This window comes from Gekko japonicus, unplaced genomic scaffold (genome assembly GCF_001447785.1).
Source record: "Gekko japonicus isolate JY-2015 unplaced genomic scaffold, Gekko_japonicus_V1.1 scaffold1097, whole genome shotgun sequence".
In the NCBI taxonomy this organism is placed as follows: domain Eukaryota; kingdom Metazoa; phylum Chordata; class Lepidosauria; order Squamata; family Gekkonidae; genus Gekko; species Gekko japonicus.
Genome location: NW_015162513.1, coordinates 205,532 through 229,481, shown reverse-complemented (window position 1 = coordinate 229,481; position 23,950 = coordinate 205,532). Strand labels below are relative to the sequence as shown.

The window sequence follows — 23,950 nt, the reverse complement described above, 5'->3', positions numbered from 1 at the left end:
GAGATGAGCACCGCAACCCTAGAGTCGGATTCGACTGGCTTTCGAGCAAGGGAACCTTTACCTTTACTTTTATTTATTTCATGGTACACACTATGTTCAATAGACTGGGACAACGCTTAAACCTGAGAACTGTTTCTGCAACCTCCTGTGTTTTAGAATCTACATTCTGGGCCATTTGAGTGAACCAGTCTTTAGATTCAGAAGTCACGCATATTATATCAACAGACATCATACAAAGCCCCTCTTGCTTTACAAATTCCATCATAAGTAATTGTAATTTTTTTCTAAAGTGTGCATTTGCCAGACTCTGTCTAGTGACCGTAAATCTGTCAGGGCTTGTTAACAGTGGCTCCCTGTGAACATTTGAAAGCACCACAACCAAAATAAATGCAGTGTATCAGAGTCTCAGCATAGCCAGATTCAAAACTACAGGCCAAAAAACATCCGGATCATTAACATGAAACCACAGGATTTGCTATGTTGGATCAGGCCATTGGTCTGTCAAATCAAGTAATCTGCCTTAGGCAACTGAGCAAAAGCCCTTTCCCTCCATAAAATGTCGAGCCAATGTGATGGATTGTATATGGGAGGGATTTCCCTCTGGTCTATACAGTTGCAATCAACTTGCAAAAACATGAGATTTTAGGGGACATGGAGGAGAAGGCAGGAAGCAGAACAGATAGATTTGTGTTGGCACCTGCATACATTGCCTTGCCATAAATCAAAGTGAATCTAGGGAAAAATATAATGAATCTTATGTTTATGTCCCCCCCTCAAATTAAAACTGAATACTTCAGTCCAGCAAATCAATCACTGACTTTTTTTGAACATGAATATTTTTGAATGGGGATATATATGCATAATATAGTCTGAGAACCAGTGTTCTCCGGTGCATAGATTCAGATTAGTTTTTACTTGGATTTAGATGGTGGTTGTGGGAAATGGTTCTTTATTCCCAAACCAGGCAACATGTCACTCAGTGGCCTTGGGCAAATCCTGATCTCTCAGCCTCAGTTCCTCATCTGCAAAACAGCAGTCTGCCTCACAGGTGTCATTTGATGAGGTGAATACAATAAAAAAATAGCACTGTTACCCACACAAACCTTTGGGGATAGGGAGGGCTACCGGTCAAAATATTCAGGTAAAAATACTGAGTGTGATTCATCACAGTCGACCAGATTTTGGTGAATAGATGTTGGGGAGAGTTAATGGACTGGGAGATGGATGCAGACTAAAGTTTCTCCATGGAAACAGCTGAGGGGGGGCAGGGGGAGGAAAAACTACACTCTGCCTCTGAGAATGATAGTTTGGATCCAAGCCTGGAGGAGGGCCAATAATCACTCTGTGTGTGTGTTTTATGTGTCATCAAGTCACCTTGAACTTATGGCAATCCTATGACTTAATGACCTCCAAAATGTCCTATCATTAACAGCCTTGCTCGGGTCTTGCAGGCTGAGGGCCGTGGCTCCCGTTACTGAGTCAATCCATCTCATGATGGGTCTTCCTCTTTTCCTGCTGCCTTCAACTTTTCCTGTCTTTATTGTCTTTTCCAGTTAGTCTTGTCTTCTCATGATGTGACCAAAGTACAATAGCCTCAGTTTAGTTATTTTCGCTTTTAGGGACAGTTTAGGCTTGATTTGATCTAGAATCCACTTATTTGTGGTTTTGGTGGTCCATGGTATCCACAAAATACTCCTCCAACACCACATTTCAAAGGAATCAACTTTCTTCCTGTCAGCTTTCTTCATTGTCCAGTTTTCTCACCCATACATAGTAATGGGGAACACTATAGTGTGATTTATCTTGGTCACCTTACACTTAAGGATATTTTCTAGTTCCTTTGCGGCTGGCCTTCCCAGTCTCAGTCTCCTGATTTCTTGTTTGCAGTTGGATAAAATAATCAGGTTAAAATATTTAAAGTAAATGATACACTGAAGTTCGGGCCCAATAAGAATAATGAACTGTTGGCTGATAACATAGCTAGTCAGGCCTTGAGGTGTTAGCCTGTCTTCGATCCGCAGCTTGGGGATGCTGTTAGACCTATACCTACAGATGGAGGCTCAGGTACTCTCTTTGGTGCACAGCATCTATAACCAAAATTGGTTTTACGTTTCCTAACTATGCTTCTTTCAAGGTAGAGATGCACTCTACCTTGGGGCTGCCTTTGAAGGTTGTGTTTCTGCCTTCTGTAGCAAAGTGGGTGGTTACCAAGAACAAGGCCTTTTCATTCGGGTCATAGGGTCTATGGCACTCTCTCCTGTAACTGATACCAAGTGAAACATTCCTGAATATTTGGTGAGAGTTCAGTTCATTTCCCCCCCCCTCCCGCCACTAGTCTATTGCTTTCTAGTGGTTTATAGTTTTAACTGTTGCTGTTTTTATTGATGTTGTGTCCGCTTCATACATTGCTTTGTTGTATTTTTTTAAAAAGATATTGTGAGCTGCTTTGTGAATGTTATGCTGAGAGGTAGCATTGAACAAATATGTTTATGCCCATCTGATTTCAACGGGATAATTAAGTACGTCTTCAGAGTCATAGGGGTAGTTCAGAAGGGAATCAGGCATGGATAGGCAGCATGCAAGCAGTGAACTTCAGTTCACTGAAGAGACAGGCTGGAGTCAGCAGATTTATAGACTTAGGTGGGACTTTATTGGTTTCTTGTGTCACTTGATCCCTGCTGGGCTGGCAGCTGCAATACCACCTTCAGGTAATCCATAAGGGTGACGCTGCAGCACATCATGCTCTAGCACATCAGAGATCTAATCAGCAGTTCCCTCCACTTAAGACGGTTGATGGTGTTACAGAGAGCAAGGCACATAAATGCTGCCACCAGGGACTTGATGCAAATGCACGGGTAGTGGATGGATTTCTCTCCATGGAAATCTCTGGATGGAAATCAACTGAAAACAATGGGAACAAAAAGTATTCTTTAACTTTAGCTGGCTTGTGTTCATTATGCCTTGTGGTTTTTAACTGAAGACATATGACAGATTTCCCCATCAGCAGGACTGGGCTAGTATACCAAGCAACTTACTGATCAATAAACAAACATTGGCTGATTATTTATGTCTAGACCCCCCTCTGCACATGTGCACTTCTGGGCTTTTTCCTCTACCATCTGAGCATGGGGAAATTTATAAACATTTACAACATAGCACAAATGATGGTTTGGAAGACCCATATTGGGAACCTTAACTCTGTAAGAGGAAACAGGGATCTTTCACACACACAAAAATTCCCCAAACCACCAAATTACAATTCTGAGGATTCTTTGGAGGGAAGCCAAGAAAGTGCAACTGATATAAACCAATATGCATTTGTAGCACAGATATACCTTGAAAGACTGGCTTTAGCTGGGTCCAAAGAAAATTAGAAATAACAGGTGTCGGCTGGCTCTGTGTTTCAATGGGAATGATGATTGTTTCAAGAGACACAGATATCCAGAAATGTACTCTTTCGTTCTTCTTCCTACAGCTCCCCCAGTCTTTCTAATCCTTCAAATAAAATAAAAAAACCCTGGGATGGAGTAGCATGCCATTACTTAAGGTAGGAATGCAGGCTGGGATCAGGGAATAGATCTGTCATAAAGACTATATTCCCAAATCCCAAAATCCAGATGTGAGAGGTGCATAAACTTGGTCTGGTCTGTCTCCACATGCTCACAATGGGCGGTTCCTGCCATTTCCCAGGATGCTTCCTAGCTGTGCCTGACAACGCTAAATTGGGAGCATGAGAAACCTCTCTCTGTGTGAGTTTTCCTAATTCTTGGCTGCTTTTGGATTACGGAATATCAACATAAGGGGAAATGCTGCAGCCAATCTAGCAAACCAGTTGCACTCCATTATTTAACAGCTGTCTAGCACATGCATTATAAACAAAGCACACATGTGCAGAGCATTATCATAATAAAAATGCAGATTCCTTCCCTCCCCCTCTGCTGCCTTAAATGTTCCATCCTCATGTTATTCATGTGCTATAACCTCTTCCATTTGTGTGAGAATTATGTGAGACATTTCTCAGCTCTTTGAGGGGGGGAAAAGCATACGGCATACCAGGCGCATAAAGCAGAGCCCGTAGAGCAAGTAGCAACCCCAAAGCCGGTAACGAGAGCATTTGGTTAGCATTACCGCTGTCGATTTATTGCAAGTCCTCGGCATGCCAGATTGCATATAGATTTTGCTGGCCCTCTCCAAGGGCAAATGTTCCTTATTGTTGTAGATGCCATGTCCAAATGGCTGGAGGTCGTGCATATGAAATCGACCACATCACTTGCTGTGATCCATGCGCTCCGCCGACTTTTTGCCACCCACGGGTTGCCTGACGTCATCGTCAGTGACAACGGGCCTCAATTTGTTTCTGAGGAGTTCAGATACTTCCTCACGAATAATGGCATCCGCCAAATGACTTCGGCCCCTTTCCATCCGGCGTCTAATGGCCAGGCCGAACGGATGGTAAGAACGGCAAAAGAGGCTCTAGGGAAAATGGACGAAGGTGACTGGAGCCAAAGGCTGGGCGCTTTCCTCTTGCGGCAGCATACCACCCCTTGCAGTTCTACAGGCCGTAGTCCGGCCGAATTGTTAATGGGGCGGAGACTCACGACCCGTTTGAACCGTATGCACCCAGACTTATCAGAAGATCACTCCGAGCGTACCACTGCGCAACCAAAAGTGCGCATGTTTGAGAAAGGGGACAAGGTTCTTGCACGAAATTATGCAAACGGGCACTTGTGGCTTCCTGGGGTTATATCCGACTCTGTGGGTACTCGAATGTATGTGGTGCAGTTAGCTGACGGTCGAATATGGCGGCGCCCCCTAGATCAGTTAAGGAGACGTTGGGCTAAGGACAGCGCTGACTCTCCGACGGCTGATCCCCCTGATGTTGACTGGAGACCCCCAGAGCAGGCGGTGAGTACCGAAAGGCCCGGTACTGTCCCCGAGTCAGGGCAGACCCCTGAGTGCGGGGCTGAAACCCCAGCAGAGTTGGTGCCTGAACCAGGCTGTGTTGAACCCCACACGGGCTCGCAGCCTTGTATGCCCATGGAGCCTGCACCGCTCCGCAGGTCCCAGCGCTCGCGGCAAATGCCGACCTATCTCAAGGACTACGATTGTAGTACGGTATCTTTGAACAGTTAATATACAACGGCACGTTTTACATGTATGTAAATAATAAAAACGAATGGGATGATGGCTTAACTTAGGGGGGAGGAATTGTAATGTATTGGCACAGTTACATGAATCACCTCATTAGAAACCCATGTTAAGCTTCGAGCCAAGCCAGGGCTCCTCTGACCGAACTTCCTATTGGTCGCTTTGTAACAGCGACCAATCAGAACTGAACTGTTCCCCTGCGAGGGAAAGCTTCTCATTGGTCTTTATTCTAGCAATCTCATTGGTTGTTATTTGTAAATAGGCGTGGCTACATTAGCCCGGTTATGTTTAAAAGGAGCATAAGCTCCCACTGTTTTCTGTTCTGGTTTCTTACTGAGTTGAGTGCTTGTTCGTTACTTCCAATAAAGCTGAATCACTTGCTGAATCACTCTAAGAGTCCTTTGTTAGCGCGATCTAACATTTTTAACATCCCAGGGAAATGAGATGAGGCTGGATGATTTCCCACTGTGATTCATGGTGTCAGGCTGGGATAATAGCAATAGGCAAGCTCCCTCTGACAGAGTAAATGAGGATTTTTATTACCAGCGGAGACACCTGAGGGGTTTCTCCAAGAATCCCTCCGGCTCGTGCATTTAACACATCTCGCAGTGAGGTGTGGAAAACCGAACAACAACCAGAACAACAACAGCAACTCCAAAATGGCCTCTGATAAATCATTCTGTTAAGCAGGCTTTAAAATCCAATATTTTACGGCAGCAGAAACAGCAAACTACCCCTTTATGGAATTATTACCCTTATTATTTTACTCATTGCTGCTGGAAGCTGTTCTAAAGCCATATGTCAACAGAGTGGAGTCTCTTTGGGTTTATATTTTACACCTCTCTTTCTTTCCTCTGTTGTTTCAACTTTTAACCCCTCATGGTCCTGACAGTGCCGCATTCAGAACGACTCTCTGTTTTTCCCCTAATCAAACTGTGAGTGAAGACAGAGGAAGAGAACAACTAAACTTCAGCTCCAGAATCTGGGAGCAGACTAGCAAACTGGAGAGGGTTTTTCTCAGCTGCCTGGTTCTTGGGGCTCTTCAGCACAGGGGGAACAGAGGTGTGGTTTCAGAATCCTGCTGTGTCTGCCAGATAGGAGATGGAGATGTGAAGGACCATTTCTTGATTGTACAGACAACTGCAGAGTTAAAGAGAAGCTGGGTGAATCTCAGGAATTCAAAGTCTTAGTAGGAGCAGGGAGTGAAAACTCCCCGACCCAGCTTTATATAGGGTTGACATATGTGCTACTCAGTTGGCTGCCTCTAAATCTCTAGCTCCCTTGGGACTACTTTCCATGCAATGTAGGAATGTGTGTGTATGTGTGTGTCATGTAGATGAACTTTATCACATGGGTGCTTCCTATTCTAGTATCTCCCTCAGGAGGGATTGATGGGAAGTGCCCACATGATTGATGGCAAGGGCCCTATTCATGTGAGGTAACGAATCATCTGTTTACCAGTGCAGTGTGGGAACAGATGAGTAGTTTTGTAGTGGAACCACTTAAAAACAGTACTACAAATCGGCATCCAGTAAGCACAGATTTTGCAGTTCTCCTGATATATTGGGACAGAGCTACTTAAGGATGTGTGCTGATAGCAGCTGGAAACAATTGATGGAGCACAATCTTAGTATCTTATTTTAACCAAGGCTGTAGCTATTACAATCCACCATGCAGCAGCACCATGGAGCAGCACTCCTTCTTGCAAGATGCCTGAGCATTTCAGTGCTTTGAAACTGAGCGCATCTCAAAAAAGTTATGGAGACAAGACATCACAAGTCCCAGTCACATGTGCCCTGGCTGTTCCTATTTACCAGTTGGGGGAGATGTTGAGAAGGCCTTTTGTTAGAGTCTGTGTATGTGACATGGGGTGTGTGTGTCAGAACCCTTATGAGATCTTTAGAAGTGAAACTGCTAAAATAGGATAAGATGCACCCTGACTGTAATGTCCATGCATGTTAGGGTTGCCAGCTCTGGGTTGGGAATAGGGTTGTAAGTCTATCTTTGCTGGGAGCGGGGGGGCTCCTGGCCGGCGCTGGGGGCGGGGCCACGGCAATACAAGGGAAAACCATAGAGTTTTCCCTTGTATGGCCGTGGCCCCGCCCCCCGCGTGTCCGGTGTGCCCGCGTCACTTTCGGGTGATGCGCACGTCGGGGTGGAGTCCCCCCCCCCGGGGCCCAATCTGGCGGCACCGGGGAACGGGCCTCTGGGGAAGGGGTTTCCCCGCCCCCCCCGGGGGGGACTTGGGATCCCTAGTTGGGAAATACCTGGAGATTTCAGGGGCAGAGCCTGGGAAGGGTGGGGCTTGGGGAGGGGAGGGACCTCAGAAGGATATAATGCCATAGAGTCCACCCTCCAAAGCAGCCATTTTCAACAGAGGAACTGATCTTGTCCTTATTTTTGCACTATGTTTGAGTATGCCAATAAAAGGTATGATGGGATGAGAACTGATCTTTGTTGTCTGGAGATCAATTGTAATAGTGGGAGATCTCCAGGTGCCACCTGGTGGTTGGCAACTCTAATGCATGCACATGGCCATAAAATGTCAGTGTATGCTTTCTCTTGTGTTCTGCAACAGCTGCCAGTCCAGGTAATATCCAGTTGCAGAGTGTGTTTTCAGTTGTACCTGTTCTAGAAGAAGGGAAACCAGATCCACTGTGGGGCTAAACATTCTCACGTGTTAGCATACCCACCTTCAGAAACCAGTGCGCCACAGGCTATAGATGTGACATCAAAGAGGTGGAGGAGAACCCTGACCTGGACAGCCCAGGCAAGCCCAATCTCATCAGATCTCAGAAGCTAAGCAGGGCTGACCCTGGCAAGTACTTGGATGGGAGACCTCCAGAGAATACCAGGGCGGGGAGGCCAGAGGCAGGCTATCAAGCCACTTCTCTGAATGTCCTCCATGCCTTAGTAGGAGTCACCAGAGGTCACCATGACTTCCAGGCACGGGCACACACACGGATGGACACACACACAAAAGAAAGAAAAAGAAAAAAAAAAAAAGAGAAAGAGGTGGAGGGCCCAGGAGCAAGAAGTACTCAGGTAGTAAGCAATCCATTTTGTCAGAGTAGTGGTTACAAGTGAAGCAGAGTGTCCCTGTTCTCCTGTGTGACATGTTGATGATACATGATCCTTGTCGGTATATTCAAATGATCAGGCGCAATGAAGTGAAAAAGTTAAAATAACACACAAGGGGGGAGTGGTTGGAGGCTGCAGAAAGTGCCCCTTCAGGCGCCTGCTTCCCAATGTCTCTTCACAGTAAGGTCACCAGCCCTGCTGGGCATCCCCATCTTGTCTAAACTCTCCGTTCCTGCCCTCCCTCGCTTTAAATTGGTTCTCTCTCCCACTGTCCCCAAAGGGGAAGTATGCCCCCCCACCCCTGTCCATCAAGGCGAGTTTGTTCCTGTGCTACAGCTACAGCCTCGGGTCTGGCTGACAGGGCCTGTTACAAATGCTGCTTCCTGTGTACAACAGGAGGCCCAGGTTGGATGTGATCATTTCAGAGCGGCCATGCTGGCAGTTAATAGGCTTTTCCTTCTTTCTCCTCTCTGGCTTTCCTGTTGTTCTGTAGTTTCTCTCATCACTTGGCCTGTGCCGAGACACCTACTGGTAGCAGCAGGGTGGCAGGAAGGCAACAAGCTTCTCGTTTGAAATAACATTCGGTGAGCGCCTGATGGATCTTAACTGAAGGCAGGCTTCCAAATGAAGTCCATGCCAGTCAACAGAAAAGATCTGTTGCTACCTTTTGACATACCTCATGAGATTTGGGTTTTGGTTTGGTTTGGGGTGTTTTTTTTTTGCAGGAGTATGGTTGTTGGTTTTTTTTTGCAGGAGTATGAAAGCAGTTTAAGCTATTTTTTTTATTTCTCGTTCTCTGAAAATGCTTACAGCCCTCATAATGTCTTTTTATGCTATGCAGCGTTTGCTGTTTTCTCTCTCTGCCTCTCTGGAAATTGCCCAGTAAACCTGATCTGTTTAGGCATATTAATCTTTTTTTTTTTTAAGGCAGTGCTGCATTGAAATTTTCCCCACTTTTTATTTTGGGGTTGAAAATAGCAATTCAGTGGAGCAAAATATTCTGCTGAAACAAGACATTTATGTTTGTGTGTGTATGTGTGTGTGTAGAGTGTTGGAACTCAGTGGTGTAGTCAATTTTCCTGGACACCACTTTCCCCACTGCCATTTTTACCCCCACCCCCAACTGCAGCTGTTTCATCCTTCCAATGGCTTAGTCAGAGACATAGTGCCACCCAATCCAGATTCTTACAGTAAGCAGGATGATATCAGAATTCTTCATAATCAATCAAATTTGGTTCTGATTTCAGCTAGGGAATTTTTGAGGGCAGTGTAAATGACTAAGCTAATATTTCCTCAAAGGGTGCTGAAAAATTGTTCAAAGAAAAAAAGAAAGGCCTTTTTTTTACACTGCTGAAAATATTCGTGAAAAAACTACATAAGATGAAGTCAGTCCTAGTTGCAGGCTTTATAATGCCATTTTAAACTTTTCTGCTCCAGAAATGAAAGCTGGGTCATCTTTGTCCCATTATTATTAAACAAAGTAAAAATGCCTGAAGATAGATCCTAGCATTCTGCTCCTGAATACACTGGCCACAATCCAGCAATAAAACAGACTCATTGAATTTTGTTATGGTTTGTGGATTGTGGCCATTTTCTTAGAAACTAAATGGAACATAGGTGCCAAGCAGTCCATTGTATGGGCCTTTCCTCCCATTCCAACAGTAAATGTGACTAGATTTCAGAAGTAGGCTATTAAAATGATAAAGTAAATAAAATTATATCCAATATCGAAGTGTATTGTAAGGAATCTCAACAGGAGATCTGACATGCTGGAGTGAAATAAGATTACCAGGAAAGGAGATTTATAAGAACATATTGGGCTTTTCGGCATTCTTGATTTACTCCTGATTTTCTTAGAAGTCAATCCACAAGCATTAGAACCGGTTTGGGCATGGTTCTTCTGCATATCTGCCCTCCCTGTGCATTTTCACAGTTGTGGAACCAGTTTGTTTTCTTCCGCATGTGCCTTCAATGATGAGGATTTTCAAGGGAGGGTGCTGTCATCATTGGTGACATCATAGCACTAAAATGTCAGTATATCACTGGAGTGTTTAACAATAGTCTTAGCAGATTGTCTGAATTCCCAGATTTCATTTTTAAAAAGTAAGTCTCTAGTCCATCACGAAGATATGCCCTTTTCCTTATATCTCTGCCGGAGAAAGAACTAGAGACTTACTTTTAAAAAAATGAAAACTGGGAATTCAGAAATCCTGCTAAGCCTATTGTTACAATGCTCCAGTGATATATCAATATTTTAGCATCATTTTAAAAAATCATTTGTCTTGGGGGGGGGGAGTGATTTGACCATGACTGTCCAATCATTCAACAGTGGGCTGGAGATAGGTGGGAGTGGGAGGGACAACCAACAGAAACATGACACATGAGGAGAAAGGTAATTCAAAATGGGCTTCCATAAAAACATCAAGGTAAAAGTGGTCTCAAAAGAACTGGGGGGAAACCAGGGGGTAAAACAAAAAACTCGAAGTGTAAACTAAAAGCACGAAAATATGTGCAGAAATCAGAGGATAATCCAAAGCAGTATGAGGCCAGAACTGACAAAAAGAACCCATGTGGAAAAACCCATTGTGTTCGGCCTTTGTTTTCTGAGCCCATATACAATATGTGCAATTATATTCAGTAATAATAATGATAAAAATCAGAGAGAAATCTTTTCATATTTAAAAGATGTTCTGAGGTATTTATTGTGTCCACCAGAAAGATAAAAATCTATCAAAGGAAATACATGGTTTTCCAAAACATTTTGGGGTGGTGAAATGCTCCTCTTCGTAACACTGTAAAATAGCATTGAAGATGGTATAGAATACTTCTCAGAAAGTGTTGTACTCTTTGAAATACTGACCCACAGTTTAAAATGTTACTTATAAGAGTTTTAACATTTCTCAGTACCGTCAGTCTCACAGTAAGAGAGTCTTACAGGGTAGTCAGGAACATAATGGGATGGTGTCCAGAAGGTGGTACAGGAAAAAGAGGGGAATGCAAGCTGACTCTGCATTATATGGAAGCAGTAGGTAGCATAGTTGAACGGAAAAAGATGAATGAACCTGGAGGTTCTTAATATGAGAAGAAAAAATGTATACAATACTGTAGGTGAAGAGGATCGATAGGAAAACCAAGTGGGCATGGAGATCCAGGAATGTAAAGGCGGATAAAGATGACTGTTGATTGTGGAGAATACAGAAGAGGTTAAGAGAGCAATACTAGACTTGTCTACTCAGAATCTTACTCAGGTTTATTCAGTGGGTCTTACTCTCAGGAAAGTGTTCTTAGGATTGTACTATAAGTCTAGCATGTAATAGGACTCGCTCAAGAACAACAAAAAAAGGAACAGATTGCGGATGAAAGGAAACTGGGAGTATGGAAAGTGAATACTGAATGTCTGGTGCATTCTACTTGTCCATATGAAGAGATCGAACCCCAGAGGTATCGACTGTGCACATGTTAGCACAAATACATTTCATGTTGTCATGCCTGTAAAAAGCCGGTGCTATAATTTGCAACAGTTCTTGGGTGGAGTTATTGGTGAAGGTTCCAAATCTCTGGTGACTGGAAAAATGAGTTTTTCATTATAGAGGGATTCATTTTTTCCCCTGGATGTTCCATACAATTTCTGAACAGGCACTGTGGAGCCATTGGGTCTGCTGTCTGAGAAGGGCTGCTCTCCCTACTCTGGTGGGATGTTTCCTCAGGTACAGGGTCCTCCTACAGCCTTCCATTAGAAGTAACAAACAAGATTGTATACTAGTAGAACTTCTGCACTAGAGAAAGAAATCCAAAGACTGGCTCTTGTTCTCAGTCAAAAAAAATACTGGCAGAGTAAGGCCAGCTTTCCATCTCTGAGAACAAAATAGAGCCCTCCTAGCTTGATTGTGTACTTAGGTATAAATATCCAAGCTGGTATTTTGCTGGTGTAAGAATTGCATAGTGCAAAGCATTGCAACACCTCAGTACCATGGGAGGAAGAAAGGCATAGCTTAATTTTTCTCTTTTGATAAGGAAACAAAGTGCAAACATTTCCCTAAAGTGTATATGAATTAATCCCCCATCCATTTCTGTGCCTTGTAACAGTTTTGTGGACAAAATTTAATACCAAGGCTACAATCCTGGTAGAAAACTCATTTTTAACAGGAACCATATTTGGGATTGAACAATGTTAAAGAGCTGGCAGTGTCGGGTTTGCCCACTGACTCATTAGTGACACTGGCAAAGGGTTCTATGATGTCAAAAAGAGTTTTCCCGTTCAGCAGAGATTTCCCATTAGGGAGCTCAGCAATTCATCCCTGTTTGTTTGTCTTGCTCCAGGGCAGTGTTCCCCAACACAACTGTGCTGAAATCTTTCCTGGCAACCTCCAAGCATTCATAGAAAGTGGGCAAGACCAGATGAGGAAATTGCCTAGCTGGGCTTCTAACTGGCTGTTGGTTCCTTTGCCAACCACCATACACATTTTTAAAAGTCTCTTGAGGGCCATCTGCAAAAGAATCTGCACTGATGTTGCCTGCCTTGGCCATTACCTCCTCAAGCCCCCTCCCCCAACACCCTTGGACCTTCCCTCTCCTATACAGGTTGCCCAAGTTGCTCTGGTTCCAAGCCCAGCTCTGCCTTCCATAGCAGTCTATGGGTGCGTTCAGATGGGGCGTTTCAGCCGGCAGAAACGGCACCGGTTCCAACCGGTGCAGTCTATGCCGGCTGAAACGCGATCACACTTACCTCCGATCTGCGGAGCCCATCGCTGTATGCCCGTTCACACACAGCGGGCGTTGGCAGTTTCGGTTTTTTTTAAACTCAGTTTGCACATGCGCATAGGCAGCCGTCCACAGAATGGCGATCTTCGCGCATGCGCAAAACACTCCGTCCCGAAAAGCATGCCCTGAAGAGAAGACGTCGGAAGCCTCGGGCTTCCGAACGGAAGTGGCTCTACAACGGTGGACAGCGATCAGACGGGGGGGGGGAGCGATTACAACCATTGCACTAAGGATACCACCACTTGGGGACCTAGTGGCAGAATACAACGGTTTAAAGCTCTTTGCAACGGTTAGGGACGGAAGGCAGATGTTCGCCGTGTGAACGCCGGTAAGTACACCAATTCCAACCGGCACCTATACCGTTGCAAATACCCTGTCTGAACGCACCCTATTTGTGGCAGCACCTCTCACACCCTGTCAAAGTTCCAGGGGTGCCTTCAGGCTTCAAAAGTTTAGAACTGGAGAGAGATCTGCCAAAGCCTTTGTTCCAGTTCTCACTGGGTGTGATGGTGGAGAATGGGGGGGTTCCAGATGGAGGTTCCTTCTCATATGGCTACACTTTTTAGTACTTTACTATATGACTTGATATAGAGCCAGTTTGGTGTAGTGGTTAAGTGTGCTGACTCTTATCTGGGAGAACCGGGTTTGATTCCCCACTCCTCCACTTGCACCTGCTGAAGTGACCTTGGGTCAGTCACAAGCTCTGGCACAGCTGTCCTTGAAAAACAGCAGTTTGTGTCAGAGTTCTCTCAGCCCCACCCACCTCACAGGGTGTCTGTTCTGGGGAGGGGAGGGGAAGGGAAAGGAGTTTGTAAGCCGCTCTGAGACTCCAAGTGAAGGGCAGGGTATAAATCCAATCTCTTCTTCTTCTTCTAAAGTACTAAAATGTAGCCATATAAGAAGGAACCTCCATATTCTTCCCATTTAATGGAAAGGGGTAGAATTAGCCTTGCTGCAAAGGGTAGCCTTAAATACAGGGAAACGTAGACACGAACTGGGGGATGTGAATGCAGAATTTCCAAAAATGGGAAGAGGTAATAAAAGGGAAAAATAAATTTCTAATTGCAGGACATGCAAAATGGCATAGGTAGGGTTGCCTTCTAGCCTGGAGAAATATGTCCTGCCTCTTTAATAGAGGCTTAACATGTATAAATTGGCACCTGAAGCTTTTCATGGCATGGGGTACATAACATGACCTGGAAAATAACATCACATTAAGGGATGGGACATTTTTTCTCCAGGCCGGCTGGCAACCCTAGGGTAAGTAAGTAGAGATGTATGGTGTATCAGGAATTCAGACTTAAACTGAAGAAAATTGGGAAAACCACTAGGCCATTCAGGTTTGACCTAGATGGTGATCACGGCCACAAAATGGCTGCCATAAAGTTTTGCTAGTTCCGGGTTGGGAAGTACCTGGAGATCTTAGGGGTGGAGCCTGAGGAGGGAGGGGTTTGGGAGGGCAGGGACTTCAATGGGGCCTCATGACATAGATTCCACCTCCCGAAGCAGCCATTTTCTCTAGGTGAACTGATCTCTACTACCTGGAGGTTAGCAGCCCTACTGCCGCACAAAATGGCTGCCACGGCATATTTTCCGTAGCAGAGTGACTGTAATGGCAGCTGCTGCCAAAGCAAAATCTGCACAGCCAATCAAATCCCCAGTGGCCAATCAGAAGACTTGCTGGGCAAAAGCCCACCTAAGCCTCACTCACTTTCTCAAAGTACTTTGCAGGCGCCAGGAAAAGTGCTGGTCGGCGCCATGGGGACCACTGGTTTGAGCCCAAGTCTGGTCAGTCTATCCCTTTCTTTACTCACCATGCCTTGCTAGCAACAGGAAAGGCAGCGTTCAAAATGAGATGGGGTAGGAGGGCTCTGCCGAACTGCATAAATGCTGAATACCAAACGGTGTGTGTGGTGGTGGGGGGGGAAGCTAAAGAAAGCTTACAATAAACACATGGAGAGTGGGAAATTAACATGCGATCCTGAAAGGATTCTGTCAGAATCAATAAGGGAGTTAGGCAACGCCACCGTTTAAATGTGCGTGCTTTGTTAATAGCAAGCACAATCTCAAAAAGTGAGCTAAATTTGCTCCTTTGGAGTGCTCTGTCCCCAGTGGATTATTGTGAGCACCGTTCCCCACTGCAGTTCTTTTATTCACCGACGGCAAGGGCTCAGTGCTCGCTTGTTCCCCTCATTATATGTTGAGCGGCAATGCAATCTAATCAAAATATCAATGGTAACCCCGAAGGATAATTATGAGTTCAAACACATCTCGGAGCAGCTCCGTGTTGTGTTTATTCTGTCTATTCTTATCTCTCCAACGTGCAGAAGGCAATCAGCGTTTAGACTCAGCGGCTGCAGTACCTTTGACTTGACCTACCCGAGCAATTGCTGGGCACCCTTCTCAGTCCTTAACAAGCTCATGCGCGCTGAGGGCTGGGAACTCTAAAGGTCTGGTCTTAGATCGGCACAACAAAGAACGCTGTTCCGTCATGGAAGCCTCTATTATTTTCATGCTGAACCAAAATTGGAAAACTCATAAACAAAACTCCAATAGCCATGATTTCCTTGCAGGTTTCCCTAGAGAAGAATGAGGCCTATGTTATGCCGTTAGTTAGTCTGATGTTAAGTACAATAAACGTGTGCAAACGCATGTCGTCGTCCAAGACCTCCGTGCGGCGAACCCAGTACTTTTCAGCCTACTAATGGGCTGGAGACAGCAGCCATGAAATTAAAAGATTTCCTTGGGAGGAAAGTGATGGCGAACCTAAACAGCATGATAAAAAGTAGAGACATCACCCTGCCAACAAAAGTCCGCATGGTCAAAGCAATGGTATTCCCAGTAGTCATGTATGGCTGTGAGAGTTGGACTATAAGGAAGGCCGAGCGCCGAAGAATAGATTCTTTTGAACTATGGTGCTGGAGGAGACTCTTGAGAGTCCCTTGGACTGCAAGAAGAACAAATCAGTCAATCCTCAAAGAAATCAACCCTGACTGTTCCCTGGAAGGCCAGATAATGAAACTGAAGCTCAAATACTTTGGCCACCAAATGAGAAGGGAGCACTCACTGGAGAAGACCCTGATGCTGGGAAAGATTGAAGGTCAAAGAAGACGGGGACGGCAAAGGATGAGATGGTTAGACAGTGTCATAGATGCAACGAACATGAAATTGAGCCAACTTCAGAGGACGGCGGAAGACAGGAAGGCCTGGCGTGATCTGGTCCATGGGGTCGCGAAGAGTCGGACTTTACTGTGCGACTGAACAACAAAATCAGGAACCAACGCGTAGAAGCTTGAAACATCAGTACAACTTTCCACAAAGTAAAAGATGGTAACCAAAACACTTTGTGGACTTGTGATTCAGAGATAATCACAACTATATTAAACAGTATAGTGGCTATCCCTTGTGCTGATCCAAAAAGTAACAAAACTGAGCCACCCATACATGAGGTAGGGGTCTCTGTGTACTTAGAGGACTCCCCAGGGAATTAAAAAAAAGCCTTTGTAAATTAACATCACCACTACCTCCAAGAAAAGAAAACCACAAATAAACTAATGAGGAGTGAATATTCTCCACAGGACATGGTATATTAACTTCTAAAATTCTGGAGTAGAAGATTTTTGGGGGGGGATTGTTCATCCATGCTGTGATGCCTAACAGCCCCCCAGCTTCTTTCCTCTAATAAACAAGTTGATAGTCAAGTACCTATAAAGAGAGTAGCAAAACAGGGCAACCCTCAGACACAGCGGGGATTTCTCAACACCCTACATATGCAGACAAGTATTTGATTGTAAAGTGTTTAAAGGAAGAAACCCCTAAAATGGCCTGATGAGGACTAACCCTAACCCCTCAAAAATCTGAAAATGGGGCATATTGATATCTAACAGTCAGAACTGAGAAGAGTATATTTACCTCACAAAACAATCTACCATTCCAGCATTAAGTAAGGTGGTGTTTGGTCATCTGAGTCCCACTGCCTTTTCATACCCTTGTCTTCCAGAAGCGACTGAGGAAGAGCATGTTTGCAACTGTGCGAATCTATACTGTACCATGGTCTCTTACCTGTGTACTCTGGACGGCAAACACAGTCGTACTTCCCTATCAAGTTCAAGCATGTTGCGTTGTTCAGGCAAGGCTCTGAAACACATTCATTCACTTCTAGGTCACAGTGCTTTCCTTGGTAGCCTGGGACACAGTAGCAGGAGTACCCACCGATCCTGTCTCTGCACACTGCTCCATTGAGGCATGGGCTGGAAAAGCATTCATCAATGTCGGTTTCACAGTGAGTACCCGTGTACCCTTCGGGGCAGGAGCAAACAAGGCCTTCGGGCTCATCCCGGCAGGTGCCTCCGTGCCTACAAAAATGTGAGCCACACGGGCTGATGGCAGTTTCACAGGTAGTTCCATTGTACCCCGCAGGGCAGTTGCAAGTAAAGCTATGGTTTCCTGCAGCACTTAAGCAGGTGGCATTGTGAAAACAAGGGCTGGAGGAACAAGGATCGTCGGCTTGAGCACAGTCCTCTGCTGAAGGGTCACCCAGAGAGTCCGGGCAGCGGCAGCTAACATCCTCTGCAGCGGTGCTGCACTCAGAGACCTTTTGGCAAGCATCAGACAGGCACCTGGGGTCATCTTTGATGCAAAACGATTCTGAGAATGAAAGGCACAGATCAGTGGGCAACTCAAGAGAGGGGAAAACAAATACATCGCAATAAACAGAACACACAAAAACCGTTGCACAGAAGAAACAATATGACCTCAAAGAAGTTCTGAGATCCCAGGTTTAATGCCAAAGCCGCTTGTGATTGTAATTCTTACTAATTATGGGTAGGCCTGGTTCCTAACTGAATAAATGCAAGCGGAAAAAAATAGCTGGAGTCTTGCATCTGGCACGAGAAATCACAACGATGTATGCTCATCCATTCCTGAATTTACTTTTACCCTTTTCTTTTGCCTAATGAAATACTCAGTGTCTTTATACCATTTAGATGCAAGACTTTGAGGAAGGAGACTGAGTTGCCACTGCGTACTGTACACTTGCTCACTAACTGTAAACAATAGCGCTTTGTGCTCCCAGCTTTCCTGAGAGGCAAGACGTTTCAGAGCAGCTTTTTTTACAGAGTCGGCTTCCTTGTGTGGAGTCCAAGAGAGAACTGGAAGTTTAAGATGTTTGTATAGTATGTGTTTATCTACCAACATGTTGAGCAAAGGACAGAGGGTAAGCACCCAGATGGCCAGCAGTATTTTGGGGAAAGCATCTGCACATTTAAAGCAATCATACAGCTCTCTAAGACTACGTTTTGCCAGCCGGCTGTAAAAGGGAGGCTTCCTTCTCTTTCCTTGGCCTGAACTGAACCATAAAATTGATTCAAACTGCTCAGGCAGCAAAAAGGGAGCAGTTATCACAAATTCCAGTGGTTTGGAGTGGCCACCAGCCATGTAAATGTCATTAAAGAAGCACCTCCTGCTATCAAGATAGAGTTGTTTCATTGAGACAGAAGGGGTATGTTCCATAACAACAAACCCTGTGACATGATAAGGCCATTTTTTCACATGCTCAAAGCACTTCCCATTCAATACCTTGTGGTAATCCTTACACCAACCCAGTAAGGTAGGTGAGCAATATCACAGATTGGGGTGGAGGTGGGGGAGCTGACAGATACAGGCTTGCCTGAGGTGAGACCCATGCAAAGGACTTCCTGATTCATCAGTCTCTTTGGGTCAAACTAAATGTAATTCCCTCCCCCCCATTAATCTTAAATGAAGTTTTGCTTCTGCAGATGCAATGGATGACACTGTTTTTGAAGGAAAAGAGCAGCATGGGGGTAGACTTCAACCCTTTCCTCTGCTGCTGCTTTCTTGCTGAAAAAAGCCACTTCTGAGCTACTTTTGGCCACCACTTGTGAAAATGTACAGGTACCTGTATTATTCCTACTCAGGATAAAAGCAGCTCAGGGTGGCTTTTCCCCCCAGAGAGAAAAGAGCAGGAGAAGAGAGAATGAAAGCCACCCCCCTCTTCCTTGGAATAGCAAGGCTAGCAGCTGCATTAGCAAAAGGAAATAAACTGTCATTTAAAATGATTTTTTTAAAAAAAGTAACACAACATTCTTCCTTGCTGTGTGCTTCTTTGCTCCTAAGCTACAATAGCTCTCAACGATTAAAGGTGCGCAGGTGGACAAGGCTTGATGTATCAGGAGAAGAACGGCAGGTTTTGTGTTTCATGAGTAGTCACGAGAACTAGAGGACAAACAATGCTCTGAAAGAATACTCATTATTAATTATCTAATATGAAAACAGCATTTGGTGGAGGTGTGAAAAGGTGGAAAAATTTTGGAAAAATATAAAACAACTCATTCTAGAAATAGTAGAGATAGAGTTACCACTGTTACCAGAAGTTTACTTATTAAACATGTTACCTGACACTATAAACTACAATGATGCTCGTTTGATACTTTACATCCTCACAAGCGCTAGAATAGCCATAGCACAATGTTGGAAATCCAACAAAGTACCAAATAGAGAAGAATTAATTATAAAAATAATGGACATAAAAGAAATGGACAAATTAAATATGTTACTTGCGGGAAAACCTGACAGTGTGTTCAAGAAAAGATGGCAGAAATTAGACAGGTGGTTAGAAATATATACATAAGAAGCTCCCTAAATTAACTCATGTATTTTGTATTACAAGTTGTAAAAAACCCTCAAAATAAAATACTTTAAAAAAGAAAAAGAAAAAAGAAAAGAGCAATACAAGTAACCCCATTGACAAGCTATGCCTTGCACACGGGAAAGAACCAGCTGAGATCCCATGTTCATGTTCCTCCAGCCTAATTCAGTGGAATGAGTTTACGCATTCAATTCCCCTGTGAGGAGACACACCAAGAGATGGATGTGTGAACCAGTCCTGAGTGTTCAGAAGGATACTCATTTTTCCAGAGCAGCAATAGAAATGTTCTTCTTCCAGCACATCGGATGTTCCCCTCAGTACTCTGCCAAACTAGCTGATGAGAATGGAGACAGAGAAGGAGAGGGACAAGACTCCCCCACGTCTGACCTCGCTACACAGGAAGACAAGTATCTGATTCCACAGGAGCTGCCTCCCCTGTACGCCACAACCTGCAGAGTAACCCATGCTAGGGGGTGAGAGCATGCTGCGTACGAGCACACAGCCTTCCTCATGCCTGAGATGCAAACATCTGTTCTTAGAAAAAGAATATTGTCCTAATTAACACTGTCGGAAGGGAGCATAAAGGGTGCGAGAGGAGGCATTGAGAGGGGAGCCCAGACTGATGTCGGGAGCCGGGTCTCAGCAGCTTCGTACACAGAATGGGAAGGCCCTTCACAAACCTTCTTCCATTCTCAACCAATTAAGATCACTTAGCAGTGACCTGGTTTGACACAGATTCTTTTTTTAAAAAAATTAATATTTAACATCCAAAAAAATTAAAATAAACTGCCAATCAGTTTGGATTTAGATTGACTGACACACGAAGTAATTATCCCAGTCTCCTTAAAAGGCATTGCGGCATTAACCTAATTTCTCAAGGAATTTACCCCATCGTTAAGCCTGTTGGATGTAACTGAGATCCTTGACAAGAGGATCCCACCCACCCCGCCTCAGAAAATGGAATATATTAGAATCTCAGGGGTGATTTTTCCCAAGGAAATATTTGTTCACAGTCAAGACTGCCATCTACTGGTTATTCAATAGTAACCAGATATTGCAGAAATCTCATCAAAACGAAGCTATTTGGAGAGATCAGTATTTGCAAATGGTAACAGGATAAAGCAGGACAAAGAAATGGAAGAACTTACTTGAGCCTTAGAGAACAATTATAAACTGGGTTAGTATTTCATTCCACTATATTAATGTCCACTTTCTTTAAAAAAAGATTTCTTTAGAAATGTTGGCCAAATATGATAGCACTAAATTTTAAATGTAGCAACATATCCATTGAACACAAACTAGCTTCATTTGGGCTTGCTGCCTTGACTACACATAAAGGTAAAGGTAAAGGTTCCCTTGCTCGAAAGCCAATCGAATCCGACTCTAGGGTTGCGGTGCTCATCTCTGTTTCAAAGCCTTAGAGCCAGCGCTGTCCAAAGAGGTTTCCGTGGTCATGTGGCCGGCATGACTAAACACCAAGACGCACGGAACGCTGTTACCTTCCCACCGAAGTGGTACCTATTTATCTACTTGCAATTTCTTGCTTTCGAACTGCTAGGTTGGCAGGAGCTGGAACTAGAGATGGGAGCTCACTCCGTCATGCGGCACCCGGGTCTCAAACTGCTAAACTACTGACCTTTCACAGCCTGCAGTTCAGCGTCTTAACCACTTGAGCCACCGCAGACTACACATAGCATTTGCCAAACATTATAAACAGTGGCACATACTGCTGATAATTCACTAGACTGTGACTATCTTAGTTAATTCCAATTTTTGTCATTTTCCAAGCTAATGTGTACACACAATGTATTTTGGAATAAAACTTAAAGTCTGGCTTTCAGTCAGACCTCCAGACCCTTCCCCCAAAGTCAGCTTCAAGGTCTATTAAAGCCAGTACTATCTACATTGACTAGCAGCAAGCCCCAAGGTGGAGGCCTTTCACATCACCTAACTACCTGATCATTTTAGATGTAAATGTTGGGGACTGAACCTGAGACATTCTACCTGCAAAGCTGATGAGGTATCACCGTCTCTCCAACCCAGCAGCTAATAGGTAGAAAACAAGCATTTTAAAAATAAAGAATTTGGATATTATTATTTAATATATTGTGTTTTAATATTGTGATTTTTTAAAATTGTAAGCTGCCTCGAACAGGACTCTGAAGAATCATAGAAGCGTAGAGTTGGAAGGGACCTCCAGGATCATCTAGTCCAACCCCCTGCACAATGCAGGAAATTCACAACTACCTCCCCCCACACCCCCAGTGACCGCTGTTCCACACCCAGAAGATGACCCCAAAAAAAATTACTGTAAAAGAAAAAAATAAACTGTTTATATGCTCATATGCATTGTTAGGGTAATAAACACCAGTTATCAAGCTATTCCACAATTTCCCTTGAAGGATTTTCAAAATATTCCCTGCCTGGGTTTAAGAGCAATCCTCAGGGCCATTTCCTTTTTTTTTTTTTTTTTTAAAGCCCTCTTGTAGACTAAACATTGTATGATGCTGCGAGGTGGGAAGGGGTCTGATGGTGTGAATTAATTTTACTATTTATTAATTTATGTAGAGAATTTGTATGCCACCTCTCCAGAACCTGCCTGAAGGCAATAAAAACAAAGCAAGTCAATAAAACAACCAGAGCACGTATTTTATATGACACGGAGTCAGGATCTGCCATCTGCAAACTGGACCTGGAAGAAGCAGTCAAATGGCTGCCAATTTAGTTAACAGAGGCTGCGATCTTAAGAACACTTTCCTGGAAGTAAGCCTCATGGAATATAATGGGACGTACTTCCAAGTAGGCCTGCTTGGGATCGCTCTCAAAGTCATCAAAACCTTGCCCTGCTTGTCTAACGGACTATTGGGGCTGCCTCCATTCAAGTGCTGGTATCCCACCTTCTAGGGATTAACTGAATTGTATGTAGGTGGACGCTAAACCTAGCATTGCGTTCGAGCTGTAAACTGGCACACCTTTGGAAGCCCAAGTTCGGTAACAGGAGTTGGAACAAGTTTGCTCTGAAACGGTACAAAAGCCTAATACAGACCAGACCACTTTAAAAAAAATCCTTTATTAATAATTATCCGGCATAAAGCCAAGCCCCTTCCGTTCTTCCATACTTATTCTTGAAATGAGTTCTTCAGCAAACACAGAAAATTCGTATCCAGTTGGCCTTTGGGCCATATATGTAACGTTATGCAAAGGTAATCTTATCAGCTTTGCAAAGCTGGATCTGATGTTTTGTAGTGCAGCTGTGATGTCCATCGGTGACCCCTCCAGATTGCTTCTCCTCTAGGCTTGAGAACTTTTAACTGCGCTCTTCCTTAGCAGGAGCCTATGTAAGCTCTTGCCTTAGTGAAGTTCCTGGCTGAACATGGTCTCTTGCAGCAGGTACCAGCAGGTCTGGAAGCTTTAGTTTGGCCATGTGAAGAACGTTGTGGTTGATTAATTGCCGAGTCCCAGTTCCAGTCAGTGAGGGCGCATTTTTAATCAGTGGTGTTGAATTAGCCATGTTAGTCTATTTTAGCAAAATAAAACCAAAGTCCGGTGGCATAATGTTTATTTCAATATGAACTTTCATGAGTCGTAGCTTCCTCAGATAGATATGTAAAGGGGAAATTGCACTAGGACAGGGGTGGCCAAACTGCGGCTCAGGAGCCTCATGTGGCTCTTTCACACATATTGTGCAGCTCCCAGCAGGGCGGCTGGGGAAGCTAAATACCATTAGCAAATATCATTGGACAAAAAAATATCATTATCAATATCTGCTTTTACTGCTTTTGTTATTATTTTTAGCAGTCTCATTTAATGTTAATAAAAAGCAAATTTGCATATTTCCCAGTAAAAACATGTAATATTTGTTCATGTCTTGTGGCTCTCAAACATCCGACGTTTATTCGATGTGGCTCTTACATTAAGCAATTTTGGCCACCCCTGTTAACTAGGAATTTTTATGGGGGTGGCAGGGGGAGCCAAGGCAGTGTAAATTACACCTGAAAAGTCAATACACTACCAAAAGGGGGAAAAAAACTTCAAAGGGAATATATAACATGTAAGTGATGAAATAGAACTCATCGAAAGATTAAACACTACAGGTCATCTTGGCTTAAAAGAGAGACTGGATTTCCTTATCAGTACAATCTCTTAGTAGATCTACAGGAACCATTTTTTCAGGAATTTTAATTGGCTGCTCTTAAAATGTTCTCTCAGACTATAGTTTCAGTTAATTTTCATTTAAGCTATTTGCTTACATGTTTGAATCTCTGACCTCTCTAAGAGAACATAAGAGAAGCC

At 44.1% G+C, this 23,950-nt stretch overlaps 1 protein-coding gene across 1 annotated transcript in view; it reads right to left on the bottom strand.

Moving 5' to 3' along the window:
- The window catches only part of CRB1 (crumbs family member 1, photoreceptor morphogenesis associated), a 139,389-nt gene that overhangs the window by 110,922 nt on the left and 4,517 nt on the right, over positions 1–23,950 (bottom strand). Inside the window, exon 2 of the mRNA XM_015406181.1 lies at positions 17,053–17,637. Coding sequence (XP_015261667.1) covers positions 17,053–17,637 — 585 coding nt within the window. The remainder of the gene's footprint in view (positions 1–17,052; positions 17,638–23,950) is intronic.